Source organism: Empidonax traillii, unplaced genomic scaffold, assembly GCF_003031625.1.
Source record: "Empidonax traillii isolate 1590-97213 ecotype Southwest subspecies unplaced genomic scaffold, ASM303162v1 scaffold1573:size99210, whole genome shotgun sequence".
Lineage (NCBI taxonomy): Eukaryota > Metazoa > Chordata > Aves > Passeriformes > Tyrannidae > Empidonax > Empidonax traillii.
The window spans coordinates 34557-50821 of record NW_020956766.1 but is presented as its reverse complement, the minus strand read 5'-3'; the positions used below and the strand labels follow the sequence as shown (position 1 = coordinate 50821).

At 37.8% G+C, this 16265-nt stretch overlaps 1 protein-coding gene across 1 annotated transcript in view; it reads right to left on the bottom strand.

The window, feature by feature from the left end:
- Positions 1-16265, bottom strand: part of LOC114070476 (disrupted in schizophrenia 1 protein-like) — a gene marked incomplete at its 5' end in the record, with an annotated part of 51210 nt that overhangs the window by 9327 nt on the left and 25618 nt on the right. Inside the window, 2 exons of the mRNA XM_027907914.1 lie at positions 1342-1444; positions 5542-5596. Of these exons, the coding sequence (XP_027763715.1) occupies positions 1342-1444; positions 5542-5596 (158 nt within the window). The remainder of the gene's footprint in view (positions 1-1341; positions 1445-5541; positions 5597-16265) is intronic.

Below are 16265 nucleotides of genomic sequence, written 5' to 3'. Positions count from 1 at the left end.
TTTTCAAGAGCTAAAATAAAGTACTGTTATGAACGTTTTGGAAACCATCCTCAAGCTGTCATTCACTCTCTCCAAGTGTCAGACTGAGATACAGCTTTCCTGGCCAAATGCTTCCTACTGGCAGCATGAAGCAGTTGCACATTTTGTTCTCAAGAAAGCCATAGAATGGCTGTGGAAAACTTTGACCCCATTTCTGAGAGTGAGAAAATTACCTACATTCAGGCAGCCTGTGGGTAGAGAAGGACGACTGCTCAGCTTACCTCTTACAAGTTGAGAGAGAAATAAAGAGGATTTTCATTTCAAAAAGGTATTATGAGAAGTAAGAAAATTGAGCATGCTCAGCAGCAGTACAAGATCTGGGCCTTGATTTCCTTTCAGATTTTGCTAAAGCTTGATGTCATCCACTTCTGGCAAACAAACCATGAGACACTGCACAAAGTTTTATTTTAAAATACTTCATGTGTGCAATACAGATTCTCGCATATAATTGAGAAGATAAATCATCTGTGGAGAGCTACATCATCTCACCTCGACATGTATCAAAAACCCTTTTGCCTTTCTTTACTTGGTGTAACAGTGGAAAACTCCTTGTAGTACTCCAATTCACATCCCCTTCTACTCAGCTTCCTCTCTGAGACAACTATCTAGCAGAGAGACACCTACTTAAACATTTGCAAACCATTTGCTGAATTAGAAAACCCACCTCTTCCAATTCGAGAGAAAGAACTGTGCTTAATCTTCTTTCGTTCGTCAACAGTGCAGCAATGCCAAGTAAGGGACATGTAAAGCTGTTATGTATCAGACTCTGTAACCACATTTCAGTGTTTCATTGGTTGTAAATAACATGCATGAATGCTCCAAGGACAAAATTGCTCCTTTGCTGCCAGCATTAGTTGTTTAATGATCTGAACAGCAGAAGCTGCCAATTATTGTAATCCATTTTAAAGTGTCATTTAAAGCCACATTTGTAATTTTGATACCTTAGTTATACATTTATAACTTAGCCAGAGAGCTGTAAGCATGTAACTTGTAGAGTCCAGGAACAGCTACTGATATAATTATATACCAATTTCACCTACGGAAAAATACCATGTCTATTGAATGTTTACTGCCTACGACACAGCATCCTCTCTGCCAGTAGTTCCAAACTACCACAGGAGAGGGGTCTGAAATACCGTACACAAGACATGACACAGCCCCATTCTGCTGGACTTCCCATGATTTCAAGGCATGTACATAAGCATATCAACAATTTTTAGGAAAAGTCTGTTATGATGAGGTCAGTAACTGCTCTGATACAACCCTTATCGATGTTACTCCTTCTCATCACTTAAAACTTACCTGAAACAGCCAGCATTTTGGCTTCAAGTAGAGCTGGTAGCTGAGTCTCAATATCACTCACTTTCCTCCTCAAAGTACTGCAGAGTTTCTGACTCGTGCAAACCTAAATTGAGGCAGACAGCCATGATACAGAATTCATTCATGTAAAACTATAAGGCAGCTCAAATGGGGCTTCAAATGTTCTTGGTTTACAGACACGACATAACATCCTGCAGCAAGCTAAAAAAGCTTAATAAAAAGTGATGTCTTTACAGAAATACCCAGGATGAATCAAAATTTCCAGGCTTTGCTACACATTCTATTATAAAAATAGAGAAAAGTATTAGCATTAGCTCCTGCATGAGAGAGGACACATTTCACTACTAGACACTGAGGGCTGCACACAGAAGAAAGGCCATTTTACAAATTCTGTACAATTTAAGTATGAACAGTGATGCTTGGAGTGGAGCATAAATAAACCAACATTTAGAGATTAAAGTGCCATAACATAATGTGCAGCAATTTTTACACAAAATATACCCTGCTCCACATCTTAACTGGGAAAAAAAGGCAGCCTTATTTCTGCACAGGTAATAAATAAGGCTATACCAGCTTGATACTGTATTTTGTTTCACAGTCAGGAGACACAGATGACTGGGATTCAGGTTTCTGACTTGTCCTCTCTCTTTTTTTTTTTCTTTCATCTTTTTAACTGGAGGCCTCTCAGTAATCAATCAGAACTGGTATTAAAAACATGGAGAGAGACAGGAGAGGAAAAAACATATAACGGAAGTTCAGCTGTTTCTGTACTTTACTTTTCAGTGTACATTGCCACCTCAGAAAGACTGTATGCAACACATGCAATTCATATAACTCTCACATATTCAAAACTATTGGGGTTTACTCCATATTGCATCATTTGGGAAGGAAAGCAAAATAAACAAACAGAAAAATCTTTCACTGAATTAAGGCAAAACACTTGTTCTGAAGGCAGATGTCAAATACTTGGTCCAAATTGTAGCTGACACTTAAGAAAACATTGGAATCAAGGGTAAAGCAATAGTCAAGATAGGCACAGGCCAGTTCTGAAAAGATGTGATGTGAAATGAAATCTCCAGAGAGAAGTTTCCCTGCCTTCCTTCACTTTTTTTTCCTCCTCAAAAACAAGTGCCATGCTTATTAATAGAAGCACATCTCTCACCTCACCTTACCTTTTAAGATCAAAAGTGTTATAGTTCTAATGGATTATCTGTTTTTACAATTAAAGTATTTCAGATCTGACACTAACTGTAAATCCTTTTAAATTAATAATACCCTCTTAATTTAGCTGAGATTACCTCTTAATCATAAATGGGTCATATTTTTTCTTGAGTCAATAGAACTATCCTCCAAGCAGTAACTGTTACTATCTAAAGACTTCAGACTCATCCTATTAATTTAAAAAGACATATCTCATCACTTCTGCACCTACTACAATTTTTCAATTCCCAGATATCTCACTTTGTTTCAGTACCCCCTTCTAAGTGACTCACCAACTAATTCAGTTAAAGTATTTTTAAAACCCCAAACCTATCAGAGGTGAATAAATGTGCCCAAAGAACCCAAAGGCCATTTCTGTCTCCCATCTCCAAAATAAATCTGAAAGTTTTTAATGACTTCTTTCTAAGCAGTGCTCTCTCTTTAGGGGCACTGAATGGCTCAGTGAATTGCAATTAGATGGGGAATCTTTCAGCTCCAGGAAAACTGCATGAATATATCCCATGCTGGTAGTAACTTAAAGTCATTATGACTAGACAGCTGTTTGGCAATTATGCAAAATAAGCTGGGAGGTTTAATCAGTTTCTAGTGAACACTGTCCAGTTTGTAAGCACTACTATCAGAACAAAGCTTGCTGGTGCTCTTTATTAATGGACCAAATGCAGGGACCAGAGGCTGAAAGGCAGCTCCTCCAACTCAGAGACGATTCTTCTGGAACATGAACATGTTGCCGAGTCTCTGCCTGTAGCAATGTCGCATGTATTCCGCAGATAAATGAACAACATTAATCTTCAGGCCTATCATATGGCATAGTTCAACAAAACTAAATGAGCAATTGGGAAAGGCAAAGTAATATCCCCTAAACTAATAGCCCTGCTCCTGTGTTGCATCAGATCTACTCTACAAGCTCCATTTCTTTTCATTTTTTCTAATTATTTTATCTTAATAACAGATACTGTTATTCATTACAGTAGCTTATTCAGCCACTAAGGAAAGGTTATTTCTTCGCTAACAAAGATGGTGAACATTCACAATGCCAATGTCCTTTGCTCCCAGAGAATACGCCATCCTCCTCTACCCAGTCTCACTGCAGGTGCCTGGGGCCACAGCGATGACCTTTCCCTGTTCTCAGTGACCAGCTCTGCTGTGTTCTACAGACCAATAAACTTCAAGTCTGAAAAAAATCCCTTTCAGTTTCAGGGAAGTTTTTTTACAGCCAAGTATATACTGTATCCCACTGTCATCCTCTTCCATCTTTCCAGCATATGATGTTAATCTAGAGCAGCAAAAACAGGGACAAGGACAGCAACTAAAGCACTGGAATTTACTCTTCCTCCAATCATCTCAAGAAAAAAGAATTTTGAGTAACCTTCACATTTCTTTACAACAGCACCTTGGAAAAAATAAAGAAATTCCCTCAACACTGCCTGAAGGAAGGAATAGTCCACCTGGCTTCCCACACAGCATAATCTTGCCATTAATGAAAGTAGATAATTTCTGAAGGAAGGTGGTGAATAAGAGACATTGTTCCTTTCATTAGCAGGCAAAACTTAGCTTTTACAGCTATGGCTGAAAACAACACAGATGAGGCAGAAAAGGCCATAGAAATGCCAGTGGCACAGAGGGAAAGAAAAGACCTTTGACAAATGAGTGTTTTCTCCATACAATAAAAAGGTTCAAAAGACCAGCTCTATTTATTTTGAGATGAAAATAAAAGGATGAGATGATCTGAATAAACTACTTAGTAAATTATTTGGAGGAGTCTCATTACATGTTTCCTATTTATCTTCTCTAATAAATAAAAACCATCAGACAGAAATAGAATGAAATTAAAATAATATTTTATCTATTGAAAATTTAAAAAAATAAGCAAGCTGTGAAATTCCTACCTTGCAGACTTCTCTATTGTTACCCAGTGTTTCAGCTCTTATTGAAAAAGTCTCCAGATACTATGGTTGTAAAATAAAACCTCAAGAGGCACATTTTCTGGGGAGGAGGCAAATTCTGTAACTTCTGTTTTAGTTTGCAAATAGCTTGAAAGAATATATCACCTTGAGGTACTGAATGACTCATTCATTTTAGTAGGTGAGCCATAGGTCAGTTACAGTAATTTCCTTGATACTTTATTCATAGTAATATAAAAAATACAGGAGGAATTTAGGTGAGTGCTACTAGAGAAAGAACACAAAAAACAAGTTTATTTCAGAGCATAAATTGATTATGCTCAAAACTGAGAAATATTTTCCTCTCCATTTCATACAGATGAACTTACTTAGATGAATTAGCTAGAGTAAGTGATCCTTTTTTTTTCTAGAACATTCATGGAGCAAAGATGCTCTGTGGCTCACTGAGCTACTCTGAAAGAAGAAGAAAACTTTAGTATTCTCCTTCTTAAAAGGAGGCCAAGAGAAATAAGAAAGTTAAAAGAAAAGTACTAACATTTCCAGTTAGAAATAAAAGTTAAGATAATTATGCCATAGCACTTTTCTTTGTATTTTTAAAGGAATGTGAGAATGAGATTGCTAGCTAGATTATTAGTGAAAGGGCAGGGAAATGAGGTACTTAGTTTATGCTTTTCCCTTCACACAAATAAATCAGTTAGGTAAGAAAGTAAGAGGTTCACTATTAATAAAATGAAAACATTCAGCTATGACCAGAGTTCATTTTATTTCATGAAGCTAAGGAGTCTGTTCCTGAACTGAGACCTGAGCAAAAAGGACTGATCACTAGTTAAAAAAAAGCTGAGAAAAAAGAAATTACTCCATCTGCTTCCTTAAGTATTATAATCTCTGTGGCCCGTTCAAATATAAAGCTGGGGAGGGCTTTTCAGTGTATGTTTGAAAATACTCATGTGCAAAGTCTATTTAGAAGGAACACTGCAAAACAACCTTTTTAAAACATGGGCAATTTATTAAGATGATCTGCTTCTGTAAATATCCTGAAGAACTGAAAACATGTACTTACTTTGGCAGTAGTTTCTTTAATGGACATGCTGAACAATCGTTCTTTTTCCTGAAGGCTAGAAGGGATTAGAATAAAATAAAGTTGACTTCTGCTCAACACAGGCTGCTATACAAGACATATTTTAATGCAGAAATAAGGCTTTAAGATGACTCATACTAACACAACAGAGCCAACACCAAGAAAAAAACTACATCTAGTTTCAGTGTTGCTAGTGACTAACCAACACCACCTTTACAGTTATTTATGAGTATATGGATTTTACTTACCATCTGAGACACAATTATGATTATTCGTGTAATCGTGTCTTAGAAGTCCCTGGCAGTGTCCAGGACAGGTGCTTTGCTAGACTGTCATCCAAACACCTAACCCAAAGGCATTTCTGTCACTAACAGTTTGCAGTTGACTATCCTCTTAAAATCCAGTTTTCAACCCTACCAGGAAAAGTTCAACTACAGTCACCTGTTCTCAAGGTAATTATATGTGAAATACCACTGCTCAGTTTCTTTAGATCCTTAAAATCTACCAAATATTTACCAAATTGATTCAACAGTGGGCTGAAATCCAAGCATCACACTCACACTTATATGAACAAAGTCAAGCTTTTCTTCCACATTTATAAATAAGTAGGTTTACTACTTTTATATTACCAAATCTAGTGCAAATTTGTGCCTTTGATTCCTGTAAATAAATTCATAATTTACATTTTTAACATAAAGTTCAGAAAATCCAAGTCAAATCAAACATCAAGAGTTAGGATAGAGATTATTTTTGCAGCTTAATACTTCCCTCCCTCCTACTTAGGAGGCATCCAGTTTTATACAGTGTTCAATCACTTCATCACACACTATTTTCTGTCAGACGCCTCAATTCTGTGTACACGACAGTCAGAACTCCCCATCAGCATCATTTCAATTTTTCCTTTTACCTGTGACATAAAAAATGTACTTCTTTCATGACCTACTGTTACTATTCTTCCCGAAGAAGAACTATTAATTTATTCCTGAGTTTTTCTTTAGTCCTCGACGCTGAAACATCCAAACACTTCAGAAACACCACTGGGTTTATTTCAGTGATAATACTCTTGCATGATAAGGCAGTGTTGTATTCATTTTACAGGTGGAAGAAATGCAACTCACTGTTATTCAGAAAGTACATTAAGACTGAGTGCCTGTTTTGACAGTAAGTGGTTCATGCTGCCTACCTCCTCTATACATTTCATTTTTCTTTTGAGAACATGTTCCTCCGTATTTTCCAAACACAGCATTTACTGAGCCCGATTTCAAGAGTCAGCATTTATACGAGTCTGAATCCAAAAGCACCTGAAGTTGGACTCACACTCAGTTGCTGATCACCCACAGAAAGGCTGGCTGGACCAACTTGCCCAGCTGCACACAGGAGTGAAACAGCCTCAGAGGCAGAATCCAGCATATCATTTAATCACATTAATGAGACAGCTATTTGCAATACTTTCCCTAATATTCTGCTTCATGGAGCACACACCTTTTCGATCTGCAGCCCAGCAAGGCCAGTCACCTCATTACCACCCCAGCAGGCGGGGGTCCCTCCAGCTCCAGAGGAGGCAGCCCTTTCAGACATGGCTCATGATAGTGTAAGTCAATGTCTGTGTAAGGTAACAAATAGAAATGAAGCTGGCTAGCTGTGTAAAAGTGGTTTAATGACATTTCCCACACAGCAGTCTCAAATTTCTCCCTTTTCTACAGCAATATATGCGCAAAACAGAAAGTATTACATGTGTAATGATGCCATTATCAGCTTCCTGCTTGCCTCTGGGCACGCCAGAGGGAATGAACTATTTAGCCACTTCCTTTCTCATGCTTTGGAGCTCCAAGTGACTTTTAGCATCTCACACAGTTGGTATCTGAGCTGGTCAGGTTATGTAAAAAAAAAGCTGAGCTTTGTGTACAGATGTCAAGGGGGAGCATCAAGGCTGCAGTGTGCAATTGAATGAATAATGGGTGACTGACCCAATTGTGCTGAAAATGCCTTATAAAATTCAACTTTAAAGACCCAGGCCATAATAAAATGTAAAGTGCAGTTATAGCCAGAAGAACAACAGTATATAGATGGCAAGTCTATTTAACAAATCTCTTCCATGTGCTCTTCCCCTTATCTGTTTACTTTTCTCAAAGAAAGCCCCCCCAGCTTCATACAACGTTTCACTGCTCTGCAGAACTCACATTGCTAATGGGAAGAGAGATCAATTTTTAACTTCCTTTGAAACAATACATACAAAACAGTGTTACAAAGTAAGTCTGCATTGCTAACAAAGATGCACACCCCCACACAGACTTTCAGGACCAGGTGCTGAGTGGGAAAAAACACCCTCTTTATACACAGATTTCTTTTTTATGAGTCTCTATCAACTCCCTGAAAGGTAAATAAGGAATCAAATGCTGCCACTTCAATAACAGAAGAATTATAATTTAAAGAGAATTTTGCAGAGCTATAATTTTAAGGGATTTTTTTAAATTAAACTGACCTATATCAATAAAGGGTATCACTAGTAAGTAATTTATTTGACTAAAACTACTGATAGCTGTATTAACCACAAACTTGAATCTAAAGAATCCTTTTGTTACAGTTGCAGCATTCACACAGACTCTTGCAAGTGTATTTGTGTTATTTATGGTATGAATTTCACAGCAGAATCCTTTTTCAAACCCTTGTTAGCCTTCAGAGCAATAGCATAGAAATCCCTTATCCCTTTTAGAGATTAGCCCAACATACAATGCACACACAGCAATCAAAACCATGTAAGAACCCACCATGGTTACGAACTACAAACAGCTTTTAACTACATTTATTCCCAGGTTGTTTTCTTCTACCACAAAACACCACCACAGAGAAGCCCCTCACAGGCTTTCCAATTAACTGACAAGCTAATGACCCGCAAGAGAAACCAGGCAGTCAATACTGATTCATTCTACCGACAAAGAGCTTTAACAGCCATGATCTGTTACATGTGACTTGAACCAGAAAGAGTATTTTCTTTTACAAGCACCCTGGAGCATCATATTTCATTTTAAGAGGGGTATTCTGTCTGCTTAAAAGCTGCTTTAGGTATTACTACAAGGGTAAATGGCTTTAGAAAGAGCTCCTTGGAATAACACTAAATTCTTGCCTTGGAAGACGTCCATAGTTTTGACTCATTGCTATTCTTCTCTGACAGAACAGCTAATCAAGAATTTGACAGCTTGTCCTCACAATCTTAGCAAACCATTATAAGGANCATACCAGGCTATTATGTATTTATGTTTTGCTTCCAAAGAAAAAATTCAAAGAATGCAAACAGGCAAAAGGCAAGTCATGCTGTTCTACACATTCAAGATACACAAATATACACACTGCTTAAACAGAAGGAGTTCCTGTATAATAAAATATACGCAATAGAGTAACAAAAAATGTAGTCAGAATGCAGTTTCCATATCTACACAATAGAACATACCACACATATGGCACCAGTGTAAAACAAATAAATCCTGTACCGAAAATTCTTATTTTTCATAGAGAAATTAAGCTGCCATCTCTGATCCCTGCCTGAAGATCATGAAAGACAAGAGTCCTTTAACAGTAAATATTCTCCTTTACACTACTGTCACCTAAAAAATTACTATAGAACTTGTTGTTTTGCTTCCTATCTCCATACCACAATATAGTGCTTAAGCAGAAAGCACTTTCATTTCTTTAAAACTTCATTTCTTTAAAACTAAGCACAAATCAGAACAATTTACCCAAATTTGAATTTCTAATTCAAGAGCAACATCCTAGAAGCCCACAACTCAGATTGTATGCATATGAGAAAGCATGATGGGCTGAACCCTCTATTCATATGAATATCTAATCCCTCCTACAGAAAATCAGCAGATTTAAACAGTTTACAGTTTGAATTTGGCCAAGAGTAAGGAGACTGCCTGCAAAGCTCAACCTCATTCTAGTGATCACAGCCTGCACAGAGCATGGCTTTTACAACTTTATGTCTTCTAACATGATTCCTCCTCCAATTCTGAAGTCACAAGAAGCTGTACTGTCTTAGATGATGAAAATATCTAAAGCAAGCTCTACACTTGTAATCCTGCTTTTAAAGGCAAACAAAAGCTGACCCTCAAAAGAAGGTTTTGTGCAGTCCTTTGCAAAAGGAATTAGAAGTGTTACTTGGGGAATATTTGGTGTAAACATCTGTGACAGTCTACATTAAGCCAGAAATCCACTAAAAAACTTAAGTCTAGGGACTTCACTGGGCCTTTAGGGAAGAAATCTACAATATAAAATCAAATCAGTCAATAACTTTCTTGTAGCTTTACAGTTCCCTCAATGGGTATATCTCAAACTTTTGAAGACAAATCAGAAAAAAAAGATTTTGAACACAACTATACTTAACAAGAGACAGTTAGGTATGTACAACTAGGACTAAAGAAAAAAGGAAAAAAAAAAAACAACAGGAAAATATGCTTGTACCCAAAGTTTTCTTGAGCAAAATCAACAGATTCATTACTTTCAGATACCACGTGCAGATTTTTACCAGTACAAGACCACAGTGTTGCTGTTCTTGAACTTCTGCTCAGGTTAGATAGCATGAAATGCACGAAGGTAAACCAGCATTTTTTGTTAACTGAAATCCTTTATCACAAAGTTTGATTCTATCTAATCAAGGAAGACATTGGATAACAAGATTTTCATTCTATGTGATCTGTTCATAAGCCTGTCTGGGCTACATATCTGAGTATCACCATACCAGAAAAGCAATTTTTCAGTCAAGCACATAAGTTCCTTCTCATCTCTGTGCAGTGATCCATGGGACTTTAAACAATGAGATTTTCACAGCAGCACATCTCTGTAATGGGAAGCAAAATCATCCTTTAAACATACTTCAGGGTTTTCTAAACAAACACTGATTTTTCCTTGGATAATGCAGCCCACAGAAAACATGCATATTATGAGAAAGTTAGTTAAACAAAATGTCTGCTAAACTGATGTGCTGAAAATCCAATTTCTCTGTCTAAACCTGACAGCGCTCTTGAGGCATGAACTTTTGACATTAAATAGGAGCAGAGTTGTGTTTAACTCATACCAAAAATGAAAATTCTGTCAGTTGCCAGGACTAGTCACCTGAATTAGAAGTAAAATGGAGAGTCTCACCTTGGAAAGTTTCCAACTTCAAAAATTAATCTGATCTGAGACAAAAAATATCAAGAGATGTACTTTAAGGTACAGAAGCACTGGGCCTTCTGCACACTTCAATCTACAGAGTTCTCCAAGGAATATGAATGAGAACTCAGAATTATTCACCAAGTGCTGAATCATCAGAGAGATAATTTTGCTCCAGCAATTTGCTCTTCTTCTAGCTATCACATGCAGAGCAATATTTCTTCACCGTTTTTTTTATGTCAAGTATTGCTTCAATACATGTGCTTCCCCACTCAAAATTTATCAAGAGGCAGAACCAGAAGCACACTTTCCCAACATTTGTACAACCTCAGCTCACCAATAACATTTCTTACTGACTCATGGGTTGCTGGGTGACTGCACTTGTCTTCGCTGACTCTTAAAGAGTTATACCTATATGACTATAAAAACTCATCATCCTGCCCAGCTCTTGCATACACCAAGAACTATAAGATTGTATATTAAGAATACTAAGATTGCAACCCTAAGCTCTTGCATACACTAAGAAGTGAGATGGCTCTTGTTTGCTGCAGTGCTTCAAGACACTAGCCCCAATTAGGAGGCCTGTAGAAAAATAAAAACATTAGATGACACGTCACAGTTTTTTATAAGAATTATTAATAAAAGGGATTTTTTTAATGCCTGCAATAACAATGAGGCAGCATCTCAGTATGGTTTTGTATTTTATAACATAAAATCACTCCAACAGAAACAATCAGTTCACAGCCACCTGGGAATGCTGATGGCATCTTTAATGATGATTCTAAGCTCAGTTTTCATTGTCATGTATTGAGAAATCTGGTCCTGTAACACATCACTGAGACAGCAGAACTGGCTGTTTGAACCAACCATTTGCATAGTGCTGCATTTCTCACCACTCCTGTGCCAGCTGATGCTGCAGGGCAGTTGAGGCAGTTGTTGCTTCAGCTGCTACCTGAAACAGGAGCATCAGACTGAAAACAAAGGCACAGTCAAACAGCTCAACAGCAGGAGCAGTTCATCACATCCTACCTAATACTTCCCCCAATTTTTCTGATGTATCAATAGATCTCCATTCTTCTGCTACGTCTGTCTGGCATGCAAAAAAACTAGAGCTTGCCCAGAGCAGTTGCAATTATTCTCCAAAGAATAGCATCCATTTTACTTCACTGGCTGAAAGAGTCTGTCCCTGGATGTTGTTGCTAGCTGTTTCACTTCATTATACACAAACAAATTCAGTATTCTACATTGATTGGGGCAGCTGGTCATTTTTCTCTAAAGAGAAATAAATCTCATTGTGTGCATACCCAGAGGAATCAGCACATATGTAGCCTGGGCTTCATAGGCTGCTACATCCCACTGGATGCTGTTCAAGCAAGCAGGAGGAACCAGATGCTCAGCAGGGAAAAACAGATTCCTCATTACACTGCACATGTGGGTACTCAAGCAAGTGTTAGTCATCTTTCTGCTTGGACTTTCTCCTTCTGTTTGAAGGACAAAAAAAAATGCCTCTAAAATTTCTCCAAAATATTCAGGTTGCCAGCAGTGGCTCTGTCCTCCAAGATGAAAGACTTGCTTTCTCCTTTCCCTACCATGTTTTTAATGCCCATTGTTCTTCCCAAGAAAGGCCAGTGCCTACGGTGTGGAAGCAGACTTTGCAGAAGTCCTTCTTCCTCCCTCCGACAGAGGTCCCCCCACCAAGCCCAATGGGATCAGAATCACTATGAACATCAAAGTCACATTTGCACCTTCACAGGAAGCAAATTCACTTCATGAAAGCCTGAAGCACAGGCATTGTATGGCATGCCAAGCTTTCAGTACAGAGTTACTTCTAGAGTTGTTGCCAAGAGTGAGAAAAAAAGAAATAAAATTACTTGCCCATGGAATCTACCCTTCAATCCTAGGCAGAGAACAAAGGAATGAAATTAATCCTGGGCAGAAGATAAAATGGAGAGCAAAACACCTATCTACCTACAAAAAGAAAGCTGAGCCCTCTAATCAGTCAGATAACAAAAGATGAGACAGACCTCTTCCTTCACCTATGACTTGTCTTAGCCTCTCACAAAAGACTATAGCCAACTTCTTTGAGAAAACCGAGACAATGATCTCATCGAAACACAAACCCAGATGTGGGACTAGCTGAAAATAAGACAATCCTATTATCAAGGCTTGAGTTATGACATCTGATAAGAAATGTGGAGTTTCCCTTCAAAAGTCCCTTGGGGTAGAGGAAGCTGGCTATGAGAAAGGTCCCTCTAAAGGCTGGAGGTTTTTCCAGGGCAGAGTCCTCCTCAGATGCCAGGGAACATCCTCTCTAGTTCTTCTCCTCATCTGCAAGCCCACTGCTGCAGATTTTGTGTAGCCGTAGCACACAGAATAAAATGGATCAATATAACAAGAGAACTACAATTAAAAAAAAAAAAAAAATAGGGCTCCATACCATCTTCATTATATCTAGCTATAATAGCAGCAGTGGTACCAGCTGTATTTTAAGTATTCTGTAATCATATTTTGGCTCATCTCATGTAGCATAGTCAAAGACAGGTTTCCTACCACAGAGAACAGTGTTAAAATTCTGTGATAAGCTCTTAAAAAAAAAAAAATCAGAGCAGCATGAAAGGGCCCTAAGTAAGGCAGTAAGGCAAATACTCAAAATGACCTGTGCATTGTCCTCACATCACAGAACATGATCTATCACTGATGAAAATTAAGTCAACCCAACAGACCTCAGAGGGGAAATCGAAGCTGTCAGAATATTCCCATGCCCAGAGCTTACAGCTGGCACAGAAGAGAACAACAGGGAGGGCAGTTCTGCACAGCAGTTCTGCTGATGTACTTCTTCATCTGATGCAAACAGTTTTTCAATTCCTGCAGACTTGCAAAGCTAAAATAACTGAACTAGTGAGGTGGCTGAGTGCTCTCTCTTCTTCACTCCTATTACTTGATGATGAAGCTCCAACTGTGGTAGACACTATACAAGTTACCTGTCTTGGCTACGTATCTAACAACTCAAGACAGTCATTTCATCATGCATATCTATAAGAAGGAAATAAAGGAGGGAAAGCTATCATCTCTCATTTATCTATTTTACTCACTTGCATTAATTTTTAATATTATCCTTTCCATGGACTTTTGATATTTTAGAAGAATACCATGCGGACAGATAGCATGGTGTAGGTGTGATACAAAGAGGTATTTTTAAAAAAGGTGAAAAAGAAGAAAATTTTCCATACAAAGCTGAGAACAGTACAAAGGAAGGAGCCCAGAAGGTTTATCCTTTCACACAGCACAGGAGCAAGAATCTTACAGAGAGTAGAGACATGTATGTGAACACAAACACACATGCTTACACCACCATCAGTGAAATATAACAGTATCTGGGAAGGCAAGTGGCTGTTGGGTAGGGACAAGTGATAGCAGGAGGAGGAAAGTCTGGTCAGAAGGGAAGAAAGTCTTCCTGCCAAGGGAGCACCACAGGATTGCCAACATCCTCCCAGGGCAAAACTTGATGATGCATCACAGGAAAATCACCCACCAAGTAGAAGATGCAGAAGCAGATACATTTGCAGGTGAAGGTAAAAGCAACACTGGGTTGCAGAAACTGGCTCCATTTGCAGCCAGTCCCAGGACCAGCTAAAACCTCCCCAGTGGCAAGTGAGGCCAGAAGAAGTTAGAAAATCATGCGGTGTGCTTAGAGGTTTACTAAACCATCAGGGTCTTCATGGACCGACTTAATACATAGCATACAGATCCCTTCTGGAAATAAAAAAAATCAGAAATATATTAAAAAAAAAAATTTAGATTTTTGATTCTAGCCTACCTACCAACATCATTTTCTACTTATAATTAAGCACTATAATGGTTGTAATATCAGGAAAAAGGGAAAACAACAACAAAAAAATAACTTTAAATAACTCAAGAAGTAAATCCAGAAGACTCCAAGATTATCTGGCATTAAAAGTACAATTCAGTTCTCTGCTGTTCCACAAACAGTCCCAGCAAAGAGTCATGAACATGAGCAGCCTGTGCACTGTGATGTAAATTTTTTGATGCCATAAAGCCACTTGATCCCTCTGCTCTTTGTATTTGTTCTACTCTTCTATTCCCAAAGGATATTTTTGATATGTAGGCATTGTCGCCGAAATAGTCAAATTAAAAATCAAACCACACAGCAAAAAAGAACTTTCCTGGATATGACTGCACGTTTTCTAGTAAATAACAGATATCCTTTTGAAAGAATATATTGCAATTTGGTTTGATACTTTAAAGCTAAGATTTTTGTTGAAAGGCTGATATCAATAAACATGGCTACATTCAGGCTTACTCAGTAATTTCATGAAGCTTGCTGACTTTTAATTTGACTAGAATATATTTTGAAGATCAACAAAAATTGTACCTAGCAGTCTCTCCTAATGACAAAGCACAGCGGCCCATCCTAAATGCTACTTTCCTAAATTACTACATGAAACTACATAAAAGCCTTTTTTCCCCAACTTTTCCCAAGTAAACCAAGTTCTACTAAAAAAAACACCGTATCAGGCTTTGCCCTCAACTGAAGTTGCTGAATGCTTTGAGTATATTCCAACTAAAAAAGTTTACACTCCCCTGAGCGTGTTTATTTCACTTCGAATTCATCTTTCTCAAATGAGCCCCAAGCATCATGAAAGCAGAGTGAAATGGCTACATAAATCTTCGAGTTCAGTTCCTTGCACTGCTGGCCATACTGTAACAATTAATACACATCAATAAAAAATTTGCCTATCTTCAGAAATCCCACAAACCCACTGTAGAACAAATTCCTATTAATTAAAAATCATACCATGCAAAAAGTGGAAGAGGTGGAGCATTCAAAGATTTTTTGAAAGGTAATTAATTGAATTTCTTTCAGCCAGCAATCAGTGCCCAAACAATAGTCCAGATGGAATTTTGCAATTTATTTTAAAGGGCAACATGCTGTATGGACACATGCATCTGTAGATATAGATGAAAAAAGAAAACGCTAAATGAAACTAAATATGAACTGAAGCATAAGAGATTTCCCCTGATTTTATTGTGGAAAAAAAAAAACACAAAGAAAAAAAAAAAACCAAACAAACACAAAAAACCAAAACACTAAAAACAAATAAAGGAAGCAAGAAGTACTGAAGTCAGTCAAATAATTAACATGGTCTTACATTATAATTGGAAAACTCAACTTAAGCTAGTTAAAAACGTGTATTTCTGAAATGGTGTCCATTTCAGTAGCAAATAAGGAAATTATATATTTTGATAGCTTTTGCAAACTCCAGGAGAGAGTGCCTCATACTGAAACACTCGTACCCATTTTCCTCTGGTATCAGTACATTGCCTTTAGTTAAAACATGAGCACGTGTCAGAGTACGCACAACACCAGCTGCTCCCACCTTTAAAACACATCTCCTCGCAACCCCATGGAAGTGAGTGAGCTTTTGCCCTGCAATTTCCTCGTTTTACAAAAATGATTACAGCCTTTAGTTTACCAAGAGCAATTAAGCCTGTCTGGATGAGCAAAACAACCACATTCTGTGGTCTCAACCTCAATA